Source organism: Venustampulla echinocandica, assembly GCF_003357145.1.
Source record: "Venustampulla echinocandica strain BP 5553 chromosome Unknown scaffold_1, whole genome shotgun sequence".
In the NCBI taxonomy this organism is placed as follows: domain Eukaryota; kingdom Fungi; phylum Ascomycota; class Leotiomycetes; order Helotiales; family Pleuroascaceae; genus Venustampulla; species Venustampulla echinocandica.
In genome coordinates this window covers 4,999,280-5,020,728 of record NW_022474206.1, presented here as the reverse complement: position 1 = coordinate 5,020,728, position 21,449 = coordinate 4,999,280, and the positions used below count along the sequence as shown (strand labels likewise).

At 48.3% G+C, this 21,449-nt stretch overlaps 9 protein-coding genes across 9 annotated transcripts; 5 read left to right on the top strand and 4 right to left on the bottom strand.

Annotated features, from left to right (window-relative positions):
• Window positions 1-71: 71 nt before the first annotated feature.
• Window positions 72-695, top strand: BP5553_04167 (Uncharacterized protein; the record flags this gene model as incomplete). The annotated part of the gene is made up of 3 exons (XM_032012790.1): window positions 72-291; window positions 353-642; window positions 693-695. 3 exons carry the CDS (start codon window positions 72-74, stop codon window positions 693-695), a joined length of 513 nt encoding a protein of 170 aa, XP_031872483.1.
• Window positions 696-716: 21 nt separating this feature from the next.
• On the bottom strand, window positions 717-1,876 carry BP5553_04166 (p-loop containing nucleoside triphosphate hydrolase; the record flags this gene model as incomplete). Its single annotated transcript, XM_032012789.1, has 3 exons — window positions 717-1,373; window positions 1,429-1,754; window positions 1,813-1,876. The coding sequence occupies 3 exons, from the start codon at window positions 1,874-1,876 to the stop codon at window positions 717-719; spliced, it is 1,047 nt and encodes a 348-aa protein (XP_031872482.1).
• A 406-nt stretch (window positions 1,877-2,282) lies between these two features.
• BP5553_04165 (uncharacterized protein) lies at window positions 2,283-3,800 on the top strand (the record flags this gene model as incomplete). The annotated part of the gene is made up of 5 exons (XM_032012788.1): window positions 2,283-2,292; window positions 2,359-2,605; window positions 2,656-2,738; window positions 2,792-3,506; window positions 3,578-3,800. The coding sequence occupies 5 exons, from the start codon at window positions 2,283-2,285 to the stop codon at window positions 3,798-3,800; spliced, it is 1,278 nt and encodes a 425-aa protein (XP_031872481.1).
• A 698-nt stretch (window positions 3,801-4,498) lies between these two features.
• Window positions 4,499-4,968, bottom strand: BP5553_04164 (uncharacterized protein; the record flags this gene model as incomplete). The annotated part of the gene is made up of 2 exons (XM_032012787.1): window positions 4,499-4,636; window positions 4,693-4,968. 2 exons carry the CDS (start codon window positions 4,966-4,968, stop codon window positions 4,499-4,501), a joined length of 414 nt encoding a protein of 137 aa, XP_031872480.1.
• A 1,403-nt stretch (window positions 4,969-6,371) lies between these two features.
• BP5553_04163 (Uncharacterized protein) lies at window positions 6,372-7,810 on the top strand (the record flags this gene model as incomplete). Its single annotated transcript, XM_032012786.1, has 3 exons — window positions 6,372-6,553; window positions 6,606-7,540; window positions 7,590-7,810. The coding sequence occupies 3 exons, from the start codon at window positions 6,372-6,374 to the stop codon at window positions 7,808-7,810; spliced, it is 1,338 nt and encodes a 445-aa protein (XP_031872479.1).
• Window positions 7,811-7,953: 143 nt separating this feature from the next.
• BP5553_04162 (uncharacterized protein) lies at window positions 7,954-10,889 on the bottom strand (the record flags this gene model as incomplete). Its single annotated transcript, XM_032012785.1, has 2 exons — window positions 7,954-10,152; window positions 10,218-10,889. The coding sequence occupies 2 exons, from the start codon at window positions 10,887-10,889 to the stop codon at window positions 7,954-7,956; spliced, it is 2,871 nt and encodes a 956-aa protein (XP_031872478.1).
• Window positions 10,890-12,223: 1,334 nt separating this feature from the next.
• On the bottom strand, window positions 12,224-13,834 carry BP5553_04161 (Uncharacterized protein; the record flags this gene model as incomplete). Its single annotated transcript, XM_032012784.1, has 3 exons — window positions 12,224-13,142; window positions 13,194-13,661; window positions 13,764-13,834. 3 exons carry the CDS (start codon window positions 13,832-13,834, stop codon window positions 12,224-12,226), a joined length of 1,458 nt encoding a protein of 485 aa, XP_031872477.1.
• Window positions 13,835-14,046: 212 nt separating this feature from the next.
• On the top strand, window positions 14,047-15,175 carry BP5553_04160 (Uncharacterized protein; the record flags this gene model as incomplete). The annotated part of the gene is made up of 4 exons (XM_032012783.1): window positions 14,047-14,220; window positions 14,269-14,321; window positions 14,369-14,583; window positions 14,634-15,175. 4 exons carry the CDS (start codon window positions 14,047-14,049, stop codon window positions 15,173-15,175), a joined length of 984 nt encoding a protein of 327 aa, XP_031872476.1.
• A 3,602-nt stretch (window positions 15,176-18,777) lies between these two features.
• On the top strand, window positions 18,778-21,295 carry BP5553_04159 (uncharacterized protein; the record flags this gene model as incomplete). The annotated part of the gene is made up of 6 exons (XM_032012782.1): window positions 18,778-18,850; window positions 18,979-19,258; window positions 19,688-20,465; window positions 20,538-20,663; window positions 20,719-20,799; window positions 20,864-21,295. The coding sequence occupies 6 exons, from the start codon at window positions 18,778-18,780 to the stop codon at window positions 21,293-21,295; spliced, it is 1,770 nt and encodes a 589-aa protein (XP_031872475.1).
• Window positions 21,296-21,449: the final 154 nt, after the last annotated feature.

Sequence of the window (21,449 nt, the reverse complement as noted above, 5' to 3'; positions counted from 1 at the left end):
CCAGCCATATCACGTCCTCTCCCCTACGTCAAGAATGCGATTGTTGCAGCAATAAAAATCACGGCTCAATCATGGTGCGGCTTAAGAATCGCTATTTGCTGGTCAATATCCTATATCCCGAATTGGAGAAGACTACGACACCAAAATCGAATGCGGTATCTGATGTCGTCGCCATCAACCAGCCGACCACGAACGCATTAACACAGCATGCATTGCTAAAGGGCATTCGGTCGCAAATCCTAGAGCTATTTGGCGATTATGGATCGGGCGCTGTGTCAGAAAGCCTCTGTGGTAATAATACAAAACATCCCGTTCTAACTTTGACTGAGCAATATACTGATTAGTACTTTAGTCAAATACCTGTCACCGGCCACCTCGACCTTCATATTACGAGTATCTCGAGCGCATTATCGAATCGCATGGGCAGCTCTGTCATTTATGAGGCGTGTCCCGGTAAAAGATGGAAAGGATTGCGTGTTTAGGGTTGTGAGAGTTAGTGGCACGATCAGAAAAGCGGAGGAGGAAGCAATTCGCAGAGCAAAAGAGATCATTGTCAAGGCCAAACGGGAGCTTGGGGAACAGGGCGAATCAACCTTGGATAATATATTTGGCAAAGCGGCGGAAGCCGATTCCGCTAAAGATGTCCTGATGGTGGATAGAAGCGACAGTGAGGAAGACGATGGTGTCAATAGTGATGATGGAGACGGATGAGGGTATCATTGGTTCCTTCTAACTACTTTCATGCCACTTCCTCCAGGCGGCAAAGACATTTGCTCGAGATCACCATCCTCATCCCGAGCAAGCTCAGCCTCTTTCGCCCGCTCAGCTTCATCACGAACCTTAGCTTGTTCCTCCCACTCCCTCCGCTCTTTCTCGTCATACTCGTCCTTCGCATCAAGCCACCGTTCCTGAACATCCTTGACATCCATGGTTGTCGTACCTTCCCTCATTGCGACTTGCCAGACGGTGTCATTGGCCCCCTCCGCACCCCCAAATGCGTAACCACCAGCTCGGTCGATGACTTGGAGCAAATGCATCATACTCCTCTTATCTTCTACCGCCAGGGTCTCGAATCCCACCAAACCAAAACTATCAACGACTTCAATTATGGCTTTGTTGAGCCCTTGGAATTTCGGACCGACTGAGGATTCTGCTTCAAGGATTGGTAGGAGATATGATAGGTCTTGAACCTCGGTATAGAAGTCGATGTTAAATGGCAGGGGCGGGTATGATGCGAGTTTGTCTATCTTTGTCAGGACATTGAGGTGTGGAAGGTCCATCTGCAGCATAGCTCGCAGAGAAAGAATCAAATGGGAGATGTAGAGCGAAGGGAGGGTGAGGCAGTATGAGTCGGAAAGGTGTAGTGCTACAAGCTACCCAGAAGTTAGCACATGCCATCCTAGGATGGAATTTGGAGCGGCTGCGCACTCTATAACCAAGCTTCTGTAACCTGAAGAAGATATTTCGTAATGACGAATGGTGCGTATAGAGCTCAACCTGCCCAGGACAATCAAAAAGTACATAGTCCTCGCCTAGCTCACTCAATCCTTTCTCCAACCATTCTATATTATGCTCCAGTTCTTCGAGCGCATAAAGCACGCCACCGTTTGGTCCTAGGTCGTGCTCCTCCATAACCTCCTCCAGCTTTACAAGATCCCGTACGTCTATCGCGCAGTCGTAGCCCATATTCTCATTTGCGGGATCTAGGTTGACCACTGAACATTTTCGCCCTATCGCCGACATGAACTGTTGCACTAGAGGACAAAGTTAGGTAGGATCCTTGAGCTGCTCATGGAGGGGTAAATATCATACTGCCATTGCAATATGTGCTTTTGCCAGCTCCCGGGCTGCCTAGCACAAGCTGTGCAAACGGCATTTTGATGGTGATAGAATATCCTCGTCCAAGCCCAAAGCTGTACCAGATCTTGAGCTTATACAGCAATAGCGGAAAGCGGATGGCGGGGTAGAATGTCGGCCCAGGCTGGTTCAGATGTGCGATATAACGTGCTTTCCTAACGTTCTTGTTTTAAAGATGCTCGATTCGTAGTATACTACGTATTAAGTGTGTCGGAATCGTTCGGGTTACTGGTAGTTTTTAACATTTCTGGAGTGCTTATGTAAATCGCATGTGAGGTCAATATGAATGCGGGAGTGATCGAGAATTCCCTTTCTGGCAATTGAGGGCGGTGGCGACGGCAGAATTTCGCGCTCGAAGTCAACATCCAAGAGCTTTCGCGCCTGCTAAAGAACAGCAATAAAACTCTCCTCGAGCAATTTGAAAGATGGCACCCAGTAAATTACCCCCCCTTTCAATTTATTTCCTTCAATTTATAGGGAATGATAGCTGACAACCTCTAGCAATCCAATACGAGCTTTCGGAACCTCCATCCGACGCGGTCTCCTCAGTCACATTTGCGCCCAGCTCTCCAACAAGATTGTTGGTATCTTCTTGGGATAGACATGTCTATTTGTATGATATATCTAGTGGAGAAGAGGGCGGCAAGCTGATTCAGAAGTATGAGCACCGAGCGCCAGTACTCGATGTATGCTTCGGAGCAGACGACAACGAAGCTTTCAGTGCGGGGATGGACTGGCAGGTGAAGAGGTAAGGGAGCCTGAGATATGTTGTATGAATCTGCTTCTAATATCTGATAGGATAAATCTGGAGACAGGCGAGCAGACCGTTCTAAGTAACCATGGTGCACCAGTCAAGTCAGTTGTTTACAGTAGGGAACACTGTGAGTACACCCTCTCCCCTCTACTATCCTGTATCTGACATCTGCTCCTCCAGCATTACTCGTCTCGGCATCGTGGGACTCCACGCTGCATTTCCATGACCTCAAAAACGAAGGAAAAGAACCAACGACCGTCAAACTCCCCGCGAAACCTCACTCACTCTCAATCTCCGCCTCCAAATTAGTCGTAGCTATGGCATCCCGCTTAGTCTACATTTATGACCTCAAAAGCACCCTGCTCATCGCATCAGAAGGCGCCGGCGACATCGCTGATCCACAACCATGGCAGCAGCGCGAGTCTTCTCTGAAGTTCATGACTAGAGCGGTGGCTTGCATGCCTAACGATGATGGATATGCAAGCAGTAGTATCGAGGGCCGCGTGGCAGTAGAATGGTTTGATCCCTCTTCCGAGTCACAAACCCGAAAATATGCGTTTAAATGCCATCGACAGCCGGATCCAGAGAGTGAGGGTGCAGATATCGTATACCCGGTCAACGCCTTGGCCTTCCATCCTGTCCACGGAACGTTTGCATCGGGCGGTGGAGACGGTGTTGTTGCACTTTGGGATGCGAATGCGAAGAGGAGGATTAGGCAGTATCAGAAATATCCGCAAAGTGTAGCGGCGCTGGCGTTCTCCTGTGATGGAAACTATCTGGCTATTGGTGTCTGCCCAGGGTTTGAAAATGGACAGGAAGATTATACTGGAGAGGGAGTTACGAAGGTCTATGTCAGAGAACTGGGTGAGACTGAGGCGAAGGGCAAGGGCGCGAAGTAACGTTCTATTTTGGCTTTGGGGGTGAGGATGGTCCATTTAGCATGGCGTTTTGCGGATGTGAAAATAGGAAACCAATTGAACTTATTGCTGACGAAGCCGGGACGTTGGAGGCTGATTTCTTGGTTGAATATGTGACCGCAGACATTGACCTAGATTCTACTAACCCCAAAATGCCTTTCTCCCCTGTATTCGAATTACAATCTAGCCATTCTGGCTCCGGATCAGGCACTAGCTCAGGCCATGTTATCGCGTATTCTTCTATTGATCATAACGCTTGCGCCTCTAGCTAAAGATCAGGCTCGGCCCCGCCGAAAATTGAGATATTCAAGTTCTACGAATATCTCACTAGAATTGACGTATTCAAGTTATACGAATATCTGACCGAAATTGAGATATTTGTACTACTTGAAATCTCAATTTCGGTTAGATATGGAGGATATAGTACGGTAGGCGGACAAAGCTTAATGGATATCTAAAAATAGCTTGACTTTGTAGCCGGCTAGATATTCGAACAATAGAGTATAGTGGTATACGCCGACTAGATTATATAGAAATAGTATATAGAAGCTCGATATCGGAGATATATATACCTACCTACCTAGGTACCTTAGGTAGATTTCTACTAGGACTTTAGGGAACAGCTAAAACTGGAGGAGGGCGTTTTGTCGAGAATATAAGGCGAGGGCTTTTTAACCTCTAAGCAATGGTGCCTCTTGGCCTAGCATCTACTTTCCTGACACTTCGATGCCGCTCATCATTTCGCAATCATTATGTAGGACTTCTAGGATGTTTACTAGCTAAACATAAATACACTTTTTGATGGTCCCATTTCCCTTCCCTTCAACGTCTCATGGTACACATTTTTCAAGACTTTTCAAGCCTTGGGATAATATGAATTACCTATGTAGTTATAGTAGATCAAAATGTGAAGATTATTCGAGTTCAAATATAACTGCATATACTAACATCTAGCCTAATGACGAAAGTGCTATATAGGCTTCCGCGAGCCGTTGATAAGAGGTGTCCTTTCGCTCGATTCGTCTTCAACCACGGCACTTGTTTCGTTATCCGTCTGGACCACCTCGCGTCGGTCTTGAAAATATCCGAAGATACCCCGAGAATCAGTCTACTCAAAGTTAGTATACTATAGCCTATCGAGGGAAAATTCGAGACGGCACTTACCCCTTCTCCCTCATCAAGAGCCGTCTCTCTTCTAGCCTTAACCTCAAAGCAGATCCCCATGACAAGCAGACAACCCTGCAAACAGCCAGTAACCAAAAACACACCCCAATTACTCCAACCCCCAAGTCCGAGTCTTGCCGCTAGACTTGCCGACAATACAAAGCTCCCGGGCGTTTGTATCAACATCATCGGGATACTCAAGCTCCCGACATGACCAAGACACCACGTCATCCAGATCTGAGGTAGGTATTGTATAAGCGCGAGTGTGACAGCCATTAGGCCTAGGGAATGCGCCCATATTTCAAGGTAGTTTGGGCGCACAAGAGCGAAGAATGTGCTGATAATTATCACAGCAAACCCATGCAGGAGACATACGAAAGCCACTGTAAGTGCCGTGCGCCAGGTGTATTTGTCTTCGATATCTTTATTTGGGAGCGTCGGTCCTCGTGGGAAGAATATCATGAACAGAAGTAATCTACCAAATTGCCGCTTGTTAGCAAGTGCCGTTCCACTTCATGTTATGTAGTGGGTATGTGAGTCCTTACATCACGGTGAAGCAGAACCACTGTACGCCTATTTGGGCAATGCCCAGAAGCCCCGCAACACATTCAAATGTACTGATAGTTTTACAGCATGCTACATCTGCCCGGGACTCGGGAAGAAACAATATGTTTGCGAAGGCGCATGTTCCCGACGTCGTACCAAGGAGGATAAAATACGGCGATATCCCTTCGGAGGTCCGGCGCGCGATGATTCGATAGTGCTGAGGGAGGTATGATACTAGGATGCCAAAGACAATAAAGCTGTAATTTGAATAGACGTTAGACATGGAGATGGGACACAGTCGGGAATGACAGATGCTTTGCTCTTGAGAGTGTGCTACGCTTACATAGAAACTGACAGGTTCAGGTAACCCGGCTCTTTAAGCTCCTCGCAGTGCTGTTTCGTGAAATCAGACGCCAAGTTGAACGAGGAGGAGTCCATAGAGGAGGCGGTTAGGTCTAGCTATAGCTTACAGCTATAGCTCGATCCGCGTTTAGATGAGGATGCAGTATATCATAGACGCAAGTAGCGATATGGTGAAGCCGAAGCGAGTATCTACGTAGATGGAGAGTAGTAGGTAGATGACTGCGTTAGGAGGACTAGAGTACCAGTACGACGATAAGCTCGTGCCATACGAAGTACCCAGGTAGGTAAGGTACGTACTACGGTCAAGGGTTAATACAGCGGGTTGGCGGGGAAGCGCTAAGCCACTATTCTCCGATGCCAGATGCCTGGAGTTCAAGGCGGAAGCCGATTTCGCTACTCGTAGCGACTGTAAACAGACCATGGAAAAAGGGATAAGTGCGCTCATGATAATATTCATTATAAAGATTTGAATTGTTCCTATATTACGCGCTGAAAGAATTTCGCTGCATCATTGCTCGTTGCGCTGGGTCCTCAACGCCGACGCCACAGCAACGCGAAAGCACGTGATGGTGACGTTGGGCCAAGGCGGTCTTCCGTCGGCAATATTCTCGATTTCACCTGAACCCTGTTACTACCAGTCCAAATCTAAAATCACCATTGATAATGGAGCATTCTGCATTTGCCTGTGGAAAGCCCCGTTCATGCTCTCTCCATTTTCTCGCTTGAATTAATGCAAAGTAGATGTTCAATATGAGACGTCTGATTCAAATATGGAACCCGATCGAAAGCTTCCCAAGCTGGTAGCCTCAACGGGCAGTACATACAACTGCACTGTCGCGGAGTCAAGAGTCCGCGAAGGCAAGCTTTTGAATTCAGAATCCCAAGACCGCGAAGCCTCTATAGGGATCTTTGATGATGATCTGGAAGTCAATTACTTTAAAAGCGCGCAATGGTAAACTTCCGAGAGCCTCTTATCACAGCACCCACTTACACTCCTATCCCAGGACTCCAGATGGGACAAGTCTCCTCACCAGCAATGCAGATAACACGGTCAGAACCTTCATCGTCCCGCCAGACCTCCTCGATAACCCCGCCTGCCCGATATCTCTTACCCCCTACACAGTTCACACGTACCCAACCCCAATAAACTGCCTCACGCCCTACCCGTATTTCGCCCTCTCAGACCCAGCAACGACCCTCTACCTCTCTACACAAACCGACCTCCCTATCCGTCTTGCCAATGCCCTCTCTCCGTCCCCATCACCAACTGCTACGTACCCACTCGTGTCCCCGACAACAGAAGCGTACTATGCGCCCTCATCCCTTCTCTGGAGCGCGGGAGGTACTTCTTTCCTAGCAGGCACAGACTGCCTAATCGCTCTATTCGATGTATCCCGCAGTGGTGAAGGGCCCATGACACGGCTACCCACCATTCCGTCCAAGCGACATAAGATGAAAGGCGGTGGGGTAGGGATGCGCGGTATTGTCTCTGCTCTTTCGCTGCAGCCTTCAGCCGCGGGCGAAGATAGTATACTAGCAGCGGGGACTTGGACAAGATGGGTAGGCTTGTATGACGCAGCCGGCATGGGCGGCACGGTCGCAACGTGGAGTGTGGCTGAGGCGGCGGATACGCATGCGGGCATTGGAGGCCTGGGAGTTACTCAGACGCTGTGGAGTGCTTGTGGGAGGTACTTGTATGTGGTTGAGAGAAAGAGTAGGGGGGTTCTGGTTTATGATGTTAGGGGGGCTAAGAAGATGCTTGCGTGGTTGGAGGGGAGGATGGCGGAAACAAACCAGAGGTTGGGGGTTGATTGTTTTGAGAGTGAAGGAGGAACTGAAGTTTGGGCTGCGGGTACGGATGGGATTGTGAGGGTTTGGGAGGGGGTGGGGAAGACGGAGGGTGCGGTGGGGAGAGACTGGGAATGGAAGGCTCATGATGGTAATTGTGCTTCCCTTTTGCAGAAGAATGTGACTGACAATCCCTCCAGATCCGGTGACTTCAACTGCTGTTCATAGTTCCGGCACAGTTGTGGCGACTTGTTCCGGACAGAAGACTCTACCATCCGTAGATGGTAGTGATAGTGGCAGTGACGATGAGAGCAGCGGTTCAGACTCAGATGATGATTCTGAAGAGAGCGAAAACTCAAGTTGCTCGGCGCACCCGACTTTTAAAACGCCAGATAATAGCATAAAAGTATGGAGTTTATAACACTCGCCATATCACATATGAAGCACGTGTGTCTCTAGCATAAAATCCAGCCAGCGAAATTACCCCAGCAAATCAGCCATCATATCACCACCATATCGCACCATAAATCCTGCCCAGAAACGAAAACAGCCCAACATAGCAACTTACTCCCAGCTCCTATCAATAACATCACTAACCCTCTCCACTAAACCCCTCCCACAGAGACCGCCAAACATCTTTAACCTCCGTTCCCTACCCATCTCCACAAACGCAGCCATACCAAACTGGCTAGCCTCGGTAGGGCTCCTCTCATCAACACCCTCCGGCGACTTCAAACCTGCCACAATGACTTGAGCGGCAAAAGCATTCATACCAGCTCTTCTCAGAAATAACTCCCAGTGCGTTTCCTCTGTCAAGAGATCAGCTTCTGCTTTCCCGAGACGGTGCCGCATAATCGTACAAGCCAGCCATTTTGCCAACGTCTCTTCACCCCCTACCACGAGATGCACGATAACCGTTGTTGTGAGGCCTGAGGCAAAACCGATGAATTCGCTCAAGGCAATGCAATCATTCTCATCCAGGCCATTGGTTGTCTCGTCATTGCGGCCTTCGGTCACCAATACGATAAGGTCTTCGTACCGCACGCTAGCCTTCTCTAGTCTGTCACGGATGGCGGTTTTAGTTTTTGAACCCGGGAGGGGAACTTGCTTGACTTTTTGAAGGGTAGTGAGTATGACGCCCGTAGATGGCGAAACGATTAGGTCCGCTTCTGAATCTAACGGCGAGCTTTTTGGTGACCGCGTGACAGATCCTGGCATCCAAGCTGTTGTGTTATGGGCTGTAAAGTCTCGCTCTATAATCGTGAGCGAGGGAAGGAGGCTCTCAAGGTTTCTAATTAGAGCGCGGTGTTTTAGAAGCGTTGATGACACTAATATGTTTATTGGTGTTGTTGAGGCTTTCAGAGGCGGCGCTGGAAACTGGCGTGGTTGTTGAATTGGCGAATGGTTGATAGGCAATTGTAACTCATCCTGTGGAGCAGCTGAAATAGCTTGTGCTGGCTCTGGCTGGGCAGCGGATTCTTTGCGGACTTTGCTCGAGAAATATGAACTGTCTGCGAGCTTCAACTTCTTGACTCCATGAAGCTGTCTATAGTTTTCGAGCAAATTTCCTGCTGAAAATTCGCCGCCGAGCAATAAGGTCGGACTTGGTTCAATGTTGCATTGCCCCTTCGCCAGCGATGGCATGGGACCTGCTAGGTGTAACGTGCTTCTCTTGGCTTGCAAGGTCACTTGCGGCTCCTTATTTTGTGGCTGCAATTGTGTTTGGAATTGGCTCCTCTTGGGATTCTCCTGATCCAGATCCTCTTGTTCTAGTTCCTTCTTTCGTTTTCTTACAAGAAAACTCATATCTTGCTGCTGATCACTGGCAAATTCCCCTAGCTCGATATCCTCATCATCCTCGTCGTTGATTTTCACAATTCTTAGACCTGGGGGCTTCCATGTCAAATCCGAACTGTCTGTTTCTTGCTTATCCTTGGGAGAGACAAAGACATCCCATACATGGTTGTCAACTTCATGACTTTCCTCCAAGGCTACTTTGGCTAAGTCATGAGGGAAAGGATTCCACCGTAACTCAAGCTGTTTCCGACCAGGCCTTTTCCAAACCTCTTGTTTTGGCCCGATGACTGATTTGATCATCTCCTTTTGTAGAGACAATAAATGGACTGGGCCATTGGCCTCTTGAAACTTCTTCCAGGGAGGGTCTGGAGCTGAAAAGTTCATAATCCGTTCTTTAACCCGGGCCGTCGTGTCCGCTTCAATTAACTTCTCCTGTTCGACCTGCTGCATTGCATATTCATAATATTTACTGAATGTTGCTTCGATAAAGAATTTATCATATTGTTCGGAGTCGTCAGTGGGCATAGGATTAAGAAGCATTTGCTCGACTCCCTCACTGAATCTCACATTTTTCTCAACAACCGTAGTTGGTTTCAGTGGGGTCAAGAGCTCGTCGACCTTTAAATCTTCCCGCTTTGCTCTTTCTGATTTGACGGACGGTGGTGTGCTATGATCCATAAACCCAGCAGGCGGATAGATATCTGCAAGCTTCACAGTAGCAACTGCCGAGTATGGGTCAGCCGACGAGTTATTTTGCTGGTCACTTTGCATAAACAGTCGAATCGGAGTAGGAATGTCCTGTTCGAATATATAATCCTCGATGTTTTTCAGGTCTTCCTTAGAAAGAGATTCCGGATCAGAGAGAACCGGAAGCTGGTACGTGGGAGACGACGATGACGGCTCGCATGGTTGAGATGCGGAAGAAACTGGTGAAAGCGGTGGCGTCACAGGTTCCAAAGCCTTCGTCTATGCAGGTTTAGTGAAGCTTCCTCATCAGTCGAGGCCGGAGCTTAATATGGATGTCTACGTACCCGTTTGCAAGTTTGTTCCCTGTCCAACAGTTCCGCCTCATCCGCCTGTGTCCACAAATCCTTGATAGTAGTCTGAAGATACGCCACAGCATCTTTGGAGACTTCTATCTTTTCCATTTCTAGATCGTGCCTGAAATGTTGCTCTAATTGCCAATACTTGCTGGGAAATGACAGACCCTCGCCATTTTCCTCATCCACAATCTCCAAAGGCAGTCTCACGTCCTTGAACCTGATCTCGAAATCTTCTCGCCGAGCGAATTCCTTGAAGTCTGTTTTATGATCGCTCTTAAGTAGTGGCAGTTCGATTTTCGAACTTTTCACGTCTCGATTACCGAGCAGTGGTAAAACCAGAGAATCTATCACTTCGAAACTCTCTTCCTGCTTGACTAGTTGGAGGAAGCGGGCCCCATCTTGAGACAGCACCAGCCGCTCATTTACGCAAGGGCTAAGGCCTAGATCTAGTTGAGGAAGATGGGGATCGTCAGTGAGATGACGGCCGACTCTTGCTTGAAGTTCACCGGTGTGCACAACCGCCATAGAATCCGTGAGATAATCGCGACATAGGCCTTTACTGCGTGCGTAGTCAAGCGGTGGGAGGTCATAACCTTCATCATCGGAGCATTCTGACCTGTTGACAGCGCCGGCACCACCGATGGGCATGGAGCTGGTCATTTGGATGCCCAAAGCAAGGACTCGATGACAGCCGAGTATTTGGCAATCGAACTTTGGTTGAACAGACGCAGCACCAAAGTTGCCCCGATTTTAGGAGTTTACATGTGATGACGAAAGATTCAAGGTGTGGAGATGGAATATTGATACTTGGGGCCCTCGACGAGAGCTAAAAGAGGCATGTATTTACACGTGACTGGGAAGCATACAGCTCCAGCTCGAGCTTCGGGCGGGAAATGAGCAAAGAAAATATCTTTAGCGATAGACAAACCAAGTCAGCAGTTTAAATATTTATCTGTCAAGTTATACAGATCGCGTCCAGGGCCCTTGGGCATGTTTAGTGTGAGGCTAGCCAATACAGATACCATCGCCAAATGTGCCGGTTGGGCAGCCCCGATAATGACAACTCATTGACCCCATGGATTAAGTTTAGATTTTGGCTTAAACTGTTATGGGTTATTCTATTTGGAGATAGAATTAATCAAGGCTAAGCGTAAAGAAAACCTCGACAGTGTTGATTGACGATATGTAACTCGAATAAAACGAGAAGTAGGATCGAGTGCTTTGGGGCTAACTACTGGTAGGTATGTTTTCAAGATATCATACAGCGGTTCACTTGACGCTTCTAGTAGACGGATAAGCCAACTATTTGGGAACCCCGTGTGAGCAGCTCTGCTGCGGAAAAGAAATGATACCGGGTTTCTGAACTCGAAGAAAGCAACGTAAACCACTAGTTTGGCGCATTATAGGAAAAATCGGTGTTTTTCGGGACTAACGCCCTACGAAGGGCATAATTCCCAGAGAGTGTCAAAATTCATGGAACATTCGAATATTCAGCCGTCGCAAAGTGATGCTATTCGCAGATCCGTAGTAGGCTTAGAGCCGGAGCGTATAGACCAAATACAGCCAGCGTGACTCGACAACCTGTTTCGGGGCTAGATGTAGAGGATATAGCGGTGTTATTGCCGAAAAACATCGCTTTGTTCCTATAATGCGCCATACATTAGGCCCTTGGGCTGGCTATGTGGCCGGTTTTCGACAGTTCCTGCCACTGACCATCGTGCTGTTTAGGAAAAAGGACGACGCATCAATATGACCGCTTACAATGTAATACCATGTCCATTTCCTGACACGTGCGGTATCCTCATACAATTCTCCTCGGCAGCGCCCCAATCTCTACTTTAAGACCATGGCCCGCTCGAAATTCGCTCTATTGGTATCCTCTGCAGATGCTAACCATCCTACACTATCGTAATCGTCTAGCCTATGAACCAATACTCCAGACGCCATCCCTATCCTCGTAGTACATCAATGGGAGGAAAAAGGCGGAATGAACTTTAGTATACACCGTTCCTCCTACTGCTTGCTCCCATTCCAGTCGCAGGTGCTGTGAATCCGCCAAGCTGCAGGCTTTGAACTCCTTCCCTCGTACTGCCAACCTTACTCGCAACACCTAGAATGCTATGCTCAAACTCCCGCAATGCACCTGCCAACTCCATCACCGGGTCTTCATGCGCCGAAGAGCTCCCATTCTTTTTGGCGACAAACGCATTGATCTGCTGGACGCTGCCAGCTTCGACACTTTGTAAATGTTGCTCAATTTCGGCGAGATTATTTTGGTATTTGTTTAGCGTCGCAGCAAGCTCATCTGCCGTTGCAGAGAAGAACCCAACAATATCTTGTGCTTCATCTTCCCCATCTTCTGGCGATCGATTACCTGATGATTTCGATGTCCAAATTGCCGCACTATGGTATTGTTGTGGCAACTTCAGGTTGTCAATGGCTCTGAAGCTCAATTTTGCGTTCTTAGCATCCGTCTTCACAGACTCTCGTACTAGGGCGATTGTCTTAACGTCAGATACCAAGGCACTTTCGACACCGGTCAGCTTCCGACTGCAAAAGTTAACATCATTTGGGATTTGCGAAAGTTGTTGGTCGTGGGCAGGCATTATGGACTCGCAATCATTTTTCAGCTTTATTTGGCCCTGGATAACTTGATCCATCTGAGCAATTGCTTTGGCAAGGTCATCGTGAAGATCGTTGAACCGCGTGGTACCTCGGAGGTTCGTCACATCTATCCGTACTCCAGGAACCGTCTGTTGGCTCTGCGAGGTAGACTGGCCAAGGGTTAAGCCACCCCCAAGTGCGCTTCCTCCAAAGGGTCCCAAGCTCGAGGGCTGGGTCTGCGCTTGAGATGAAAACATAGAGTTTTGTTGGGCTTGAGGTGGTTGATTTTGTGCGCTTCCTAGACCACCACTAATCTCTATTAGCCTATGTGTTGAAATGAAACAAGGGAGGAGAGCTTACAATAACGACGTAGCTGGCTTATTTTGATTTTGATTGCTTTGGCCACCAAAAAGCGACGAGCCCCCTTGTCCGGCTGAGCCAAATAATCCACCCGTCTGAGGCTGAGATATTGCAGTTGATGAACCAAAGAGACCTCCTGTTTGTGGTTGGCTCGTCGCTGTCGACCCGAACAGTCCTCCAGCCTGCGGTTGAGAAGCGGCGGTCGTTGAGCCAAATAGACCACCAGTTTGCGGTTGGGAAGCAGCGGGTGTTGAACCAAATAGGCCTCCAGTCTGTGGCTGAGTGGTAGTAGCTGTTGAGCCAAATAGTCCTCCTGTCTGTGGTTGAGAGGTAGCGGCTGTCGAGCCAAACAATCCGCCGGTCTGAGGAGCTGATGTCCCGGTCGTCGATGCGCCGAAGAGCCCGCCAGGCTTGCTGGCTCCCGTGCTTCCGAACATGCCTCCTGCAGATGAAGTGGTGGTCGGCCCACTAGAATAAATGTTAGTGTCGATGTCTTTCTCACCTGCAAGGGACCGCTACCTCGACGTGTGTCTGGGGGTGTTGTTTTGGGAGCGTGGAATGCGCACTCACAATAAAGAATTAGCCGAATTTGTATTGATACTCAATCCACCGGGGCCACTGGCAGATCTAGCAAGTGCCATGCCCTTCGAGCAAGACCTCCGCGTAAATTGCTAGCGAAACGCAATACGTGCTATTTGTGAAGTGAGATGCGTCGAGGTTGACAGCCGCGCCAAAATACTGCATCACCAAAACCCGAGCTAGGGTTACGTAAGCGAGGGAGCTTTGCGACAAAGCTCCAGCCTCACATACGTCGACTGGAAGCTAGGCCACCACATCAACACCAACTTTCAAAATGGACGTTGATGAGGATGACGATTTCTATGCGCCGGAAGATAGCGCGCAAGCAACCGAGCAGCAACACGCTGAGACAGCTCCACAATCAGAGGCCAAACCGAAGCAGGAGGATGAAGACCTAGAAGAAGGCGAGGAGGAAGATGGAGCGGCGTCTGAGGGGAGTGATGATTCGGTAGGTTGAATGCCAAGATGGTAGGTAGCAGCCGCTGATTATATTTAGGATATAGACATTATCACGGAGAGGAAGGATGGCAGCAAACCTCCACCTACGTCGTATGTACCGCACGCTACAAACCCTTCAGTTAATTAACTTCTCTCAGTCAACCAAGATACAACGAGATCCGAAATATCCCCCAGAGAAACACCGCCAATGATACAACAGTCAAAGCACCCTCGGTCAAAAAGGAGGCAAAGGATACCGCCTCGGGTTCCGGCACGGACTTACCAGGGATCTCGACCTCCAAAATCGATGTGGATGCGAAGCCCGTCTATGAACCTGTCGGGAAGCCGATCACACAAGTCAACATTGATGAAGGTGTGTTCTTTAAGTTTCACAGCTTAATTAATTACTCTAACATCGTACAGATTTAGCTGAAAACGACAAACCATGGCGAAGACCAGGAACGGATGTTAGCGACTACTTCAACTACGGATTCGATGAGTTCACATGGGCATTATATGCAAGCAAGCAGGAAACCTTGAGGTCAGAATATAACCAGGACAAGATAGCACAGAATAACAAAAAGATGTTCGAGGATATGAACATGATGATGGCGATGGGAGGCTTCCCCGGAATGCCAAACATGCCCGCTACGGCGGGAGGAGCTCAGATGCCTACAATGGAGGGTATGCCGCCTGAAATGCAGGCTATGATGCAGCAGATGATGGCATCAGGAATGGATCCGAGTCAAATGGATCCAGCAATGTTTGCTGGCATGCAGGCCAATCAAAGCAATGCGGGCGGAGCTGGAGGAACTCAGGGAGGCAACCAAGGCCAAGGGTTTGGCGGAGGACAAGGAGGTTTTGGACAGGGACAAAACCCAGCCATGGGCTACGGCTTTGAGCAGGGCAGTAATCGGGGAGGAGGGAACTTTGGCAGAGGACGAGGTGGCCGAAGGAACTGGTAAAGCTGCTAATCAATCATCGGACTTTCACCATAGTTGGGATACTTCCGGGCCGCCAATTAATCCGTGCAGTCTCGTGATCTGGGGAAATTATGGATGGCGTTAGGGAGTTGGTCCGAGCGTCACTGGAAGTAGATCGCTACCAAATATCAGACACATTTTGACACGTTCGTCGTCCCTTCTTCATCTACATGCTCTGTCGTGATCTTCACAAGTTTCTATTATATTCCCTCCCTCTGTCAGATTAACCATGAGCTGTGGAAGTACCTATAAGCCTTTGTTTTAGTCCAGCAGTTCGTACAAAGCTGGAAATGCCAAGTGGTCCCAGCTCACGTTTGACTAGTAGTCAAATCCGAAAGTCCTTTTCCGCCGTTAAATAGGCACTGCAAGGTCAGGCACAAGATCTACTCTAGAAAAGCAGCAACGCATATTGCCCCTTAATGAATCGATGTCATTTGCCCCAGTGGCACTATACCTATAGCTGAAGAAACCGAGCGGTCGTGTAAATTATCATAGGCCATGTGTCCCTTCAAATCCCAAACAGGAGGTATGTGCAGCCTGCAGCCTGCATTCTGTTATTTTGTTATTTTTAGTCGATACACATGCCATGGAAGGGTCTCTTACTAATGTTATGTTGTCTCTTTTGTTGTATTCACACGCTTCTCTTGTGCTGTGTGGCACTCCTGTTGTAATGCCACATACACTGCTCTGAACAGATTCAACCTGTATAAATAAGTGGAGGATGCCTCACCACCTAGCGCCAGTGCCATAATTAATATGTGAATTCCTGCTCTAGCTAATACTACCCCGCGGGGTGGAAGTAGACGTGTTTTGTTTTGTTGTGATGGCATCGTCGCCGAGACTTGCGATTACCTTCTTAGGACCTTCTTGACCCCGTCCCCTCTTGATCCTGTCTTCACCCTTGACCTATCTGTCGTCTTCTCCAGGGTTCAAAAACACGTCAATCCGTGCGTTCTTCCTTGTTGAGAAGGGAATTCACACTCTAAAACAGGCCTCTAGGAACAAGAACAGCTCTAGTAAGATCTCCTTTTGAGTCTTGCAGGCTAGTGCAACAACTTCTCAAGGGTCTACCAATTCGGTCCAACGGGGTGAGTCCTCAGTTTCTAACCTATCTATACTGGTTTGACGTGATGGATTGCCTTGCGGGCCCATGGGAATTTGCAAAAGCGCCTTACTGACATGTGTTCCCTCGAATCAGCTCCTAACCACTGTGAAGAAGCCCCTATCTATCCAGACCCCGTTTCCTGATCTCAAAAGTGGCAAGTCCTCCAGCTATATTGGCGCATTGGCCGCGCTAGTCATCTGAAAATAGTCCGCCTCATTCCCCTCAGCTGTTTCTGTAAAAGTAGTCGGAGAGGATGATGGCTTTGCCGTATCTGATCAGCAGGTTTGTCATTTCCATCCAGATCTGTACTTTGCTAACTGGTCTCTTCAATAGGACGTTTTAAGCACGCACCTCTCATCCTGGGAACGTGGAATATCATCACACGTTTATCTACGGAACTTCTATCTATCGCCTTCATCAACGTTGAATGATACCTTGGACGATGGATGTGGCTTGATGTCACCTCGAATTTTACCTGTAAGCTACTTTTGTGCATATCTGAGTCTAAGGAGGTGAGATTATTTGAGTCCCAACTGTGGCTGTGGTCCTCAACGTGAAATGCTACCTCGGACGTTTCTATATGACGCTGACATGACATATGGATCCACAAGATGGACTTCCCTATATTGCGAATATGACTGCTGCCTTAGGACACGCTTGGGCAGCGCCCCCACAGCAGAGGCTATTGGCCGCCTGTGAACGGTCTCGATCTTTGATTCGAATTTTTTCCTGTGCTCCAAAGGTACGTAGCTCCAAGTCCTGGGTAATTGCTTGACCAAATCAAGTGTTAATATAGCACCGGTTAACATGTTCGTTAGGCAGCTTCCTGTCCTAGTACACTGCGACATACACAAGAACTAAGTCTCAGCACTCCCTGATCCATCGACATCTACAAGTTCGATCACTTGCCACTGGTTCTTCTCACGATAGATGTGCCTGGATGTTCGATACGATTACTTGGTGTTCAGATCAATTGTTCTGTACAATCATCTACTCAGCCCGCTCAGATATCTCTACCAATAACGACAATGCAAAGGGATTACGAAGGATAAAACCAATAAGGATTCGGCACAGTTGGATCGGAAAATCGCACCATTCTATGAACATGTTGTAATTGCCCTCACGCACTTCAAGTCAAATGTTGCCTAGCGTCTGAGCTGGGTAATACCTCAAGAATACGGTGTTTGTCTCTTCTTTAAAAGGTCCACAGCTGAGTCTTTTTGCTACCCCTTTTTACCTTTAGAGATCGAAATGCAGACTGTGGACTAATAGTTGTGGCTTTCGCAAGCACAACTGCTCAGGATATCGATACCCTCGCTGCTTCCATTTATACGGGCGAATATCTCTTCTTTGCAGGTATGTAACCGCCCCATCATTCCGATAACTCAAGGATGTTGCTTTATCCTAACGATTAAAAAAGTCATTATCACTGACCGTGTACTTTATAAAGGCACATGGACATTTCCTCTGACCGCACAGAGATGTATGTTTATTGACAAGCGCCTTTGCGGTTTCTAAAAAAAAACAGTGGGCTCTGCCACAGGGAGGCTCCCTGGCCTCCTTTGGAAGGTAAATTATTACTCTTTCTTTCTAAAGTTTCTTGACCTCGCCTTACCACTGGCTCTACATTTGCTCCGTTACAAGGTAATTTGTCATTTTTTGTGTTATTATCATTTTTCAAGTGGTTGTCAGGCTATCCGACAGTTTCGGGGCAAAGTCAACTATGCTTTTGTTTATGGGGATATGAGTGGTTAAGCAAGTTGCCAGGCGGTCATACTTTAGATTCTGGCTGGTTTAAGTACGAATAACCTCCTGCGAAGTCGAGGTGGCTGTCCATTATCGGATGGGAAAAGCACTACTTAACAGAACAATCAGTTGGGATCAAGGACACCTCCACTTATCTCTCCACGAACTGGAAAGTGTAGACAAGCCGATGCCTCTGAGGTGGTTGCAAAAGCGTTGCTGGTTCACATAAGTCCTTTACACTATCTCCTGTTTATTGCAAATGTAAAGCTTGAGGAGAGCCAATCATAGCCGCAAATGAAGTATTTGATGTTGGAAACCGGGCAGGGGCCCTCTTCATAGCTTTTCATACTTGCCTGCACAAGTAGTAAAGCCGCACCTCGAGTCTTTGAGCAGCAGTATGGCCAAGAAATCGGTGCAACGCTTGATCCCTCAGCAGTCGAAGTCGGGTGTCTAAGTATTGGGGTATTGCAACTTTAAGCTCTGGCTTACAAGAGCTAAAAGGTTACCTATCGTCATCCTTTACATAAGTGTGTTTTGTATCCTTTGCCTTGTTCAGCCACTCGAGGTCGAAACGAGCTTAATCCTTTGGCTGGAATCTTTTGGCTGGAAGCTTTTGGTCATCCACCCTAAGCGCTACTCGAGGAATACCGAGAAGGAACCTAGACGAGTGTCAATATGCCTCTTAGCCTGCTGTGGGCCTTACCTACCTTGGCTTTGAACTACCACTGTAGTGATGCTCAATAGTGCTCCTTTGGGTCAAAACTTGACGTCGGCTCTTGATAAGTTATTTCAAAGCTTCCGGCGGTGTAAGTATGTCGGCTGGATTGGTGAACCTCGCGAAGCGAGCTTCAAAAATATTTGTCCTCTCTTTGTTTTGACTCTCTTTCCTAAACACCACAACGTCTCAAACAACACACGCCAACCCACCCACTAGACACTCCTGCTTCTACTCTTTGCACTGATATTCTTCTTTTGCTCTGTGTCATTCGATCTAGCAAGATCGGCTGCACCTCCGAAAATTACGTTCGATCTACCCTCTCTCGTTCAGTCTCGATCATCCTCCTTCACCTTCGCGTAGCGAGGGTTATCTCACCGTCCTCTTCCCCTTCCGCTTCCTTTCCGATACCACAACGCAACACAACACAACAGAAGTCCGTAGAGTCGTCGCCTTGCACAAGCGTAGCTGATTCTATACAAGACAGCTGTGCGTCCTGGTATTTTGTTCCACAGACAGCCATCCAACACTACCTAAGTCATTACCCCATTTCATTTGGTCATCGGTTCACCTTTGAGGATAGTCGTTCTTATTAGGAACCGTTACTCACACTTGGGGACTGCGCTTGCCTTTCCCAATAACTGTCTGCCTTTTAGGGCAGAAGCCTCCCCTCAAGTGATAAGTTTTTTTTTGTTTTTCGCATAGCATTCACTTTCCAGAACAGGGGATCGTTAGGCCAGTTACAAGACCGGCCGCACCACCCTCGACAACCATATTATTCCTTGAGATACAAAACAACTCCTCCCACACAAGAGCCAAAGCTAATACTTTTGTGCCAATAGTCTCTTCAATAGAGACCTCCAAGGGAGGTCAAGGGGAGGTAAGCTTTTTGACATCCCTTAAATTTCATCTGCTAACTTGGTTATAGCCGACCTAAGGCACCCCGAGTCCGATCCATAATGGATCAGACGTGGGCTGCGGCGTTGGGCGACCGAGCCCCGGTCCTGCAATCGAGGCAGGTGGCCGAGGAGGCTGGCTGGGTGGAATGGGGCGAATACGCTCCTCCCCCGGCCGGCCTCCAAGGTCTTGACGGCGGGCCTTTCTATATCGACGAAGATGGAAGCGCCCACTACGCAGGGCAATACCCTCTTCCTCCGGCCGACCATACGGCCTACGATCAGGAAGGTTACAAGGGATACCAGCCATATCCGACCCATGCCAACGCTTTGGATCCCGCACTGGGCGGCGATCTCGAGGATGTCCTTTCCCATGTCGATGGTAACGATGACCATCACACAATGGAAGGTGGCTCCGAAGATGGCTCCGAATATTCTCCGTCTGCGGCCGATAATGATGGATATGGAGAGGGACATAGCCCGTCCCGTCGGGAATCTGAAACTGGCAACAATTCTTCCCCAACTGTTTACCGAGGCATTATTCAAGATGCGACTCATTATTACATCCAGCGAAGTGCGCGACGCAACAGAGAGGAGCAGAAATTATTAGATCAGGGAGTTGAGAGCGATTGCCCCGAAGATCCAGCCGAACAACGAGTATGGATTGGCAAATTGTTTGACGCGATTAAGAACATCGATGGAGTTATCGACAAGCCTTGCAAGAATGGCACACTAGCTCAGTCTGTTCAACGTATCAAGGACAATTATTACAGCGATGAGGCTATCGAGATTGCGTGTTGGAATATTTTCGTGAGTTCACTCTTAATATTTTACTTTATTATTCCTCTCCCCGAAGCAACTTGCGCTGACTTAGCCCCATAGCTCGAATGTCGTCAGGCAGCCTTAGGTGTCGAGATGGTTGATCCTCATCACCAGACTAAACGAGAGCCCAAGAACGCATACCCCAATTTCGCCGCGAGAATGGAGAAAGTTATCCAGGTTTGCAAGGTATGTTGTAACTCTATTTTATTGACCTGAAAGCTAATATCTCATCCGCCCTTAGACATCTAAGGCCACATGCAAGCAGGTTCTTGATCCAAGCTTTATACATAGATTGGTTGATGCTCCTACCAAGGCTCTCAAGGTAAGAGCGACTGTGCAAAGTAGACCCTACCCCCTAGAACGTCCTGCTAACCGCTCCCTTATAGATGAAGGAGTCGAACCTTAAAATCAACACGCAACGCAACATACAAAATGAGATCGGCCGCGAAACAATCAAGAAAGAGGGGATCGTGCGCCCTGGACTCAATCCTGTCAAAACGCCATCTAAAGCGAAGAGAGGCAAGGCTAGACGCGCCCGGAGTCCTGCAACACCTATTGGTTCCGGCAAGGGATCAACCTCTCTTACTCCTGGGATGAGCAAATTGAAAACCTCTTCTAATAAACGCCGTGCTAAGGACGATGAAGAAGGCGATGAAGGAGACCACGAGGAAGATAACGGTGGCTCGTCTGACGAATATTCTCCACCAAAGCGACGAGCAACCAGAAAGCGAGTTCAATCAACCAGTACTCCTAGCAAGGGTCAAAGAAAGCGAGCTCAATCAACCGGTACTCCTAGCAAGGGTCAATCGCCCATCTAGCGAATTGCCCTTTTCAGCAACATCACAACCCCACAACCTGTCTCTCCAAGGACACTTTCCATTCTCAATATTTCTCGTTCGATAAACAGTCACAGCGTCGATACCCACCCTGCATCTGCGGCATTCCGGCGGCGTCTCGGCGTTATTTTGCTTA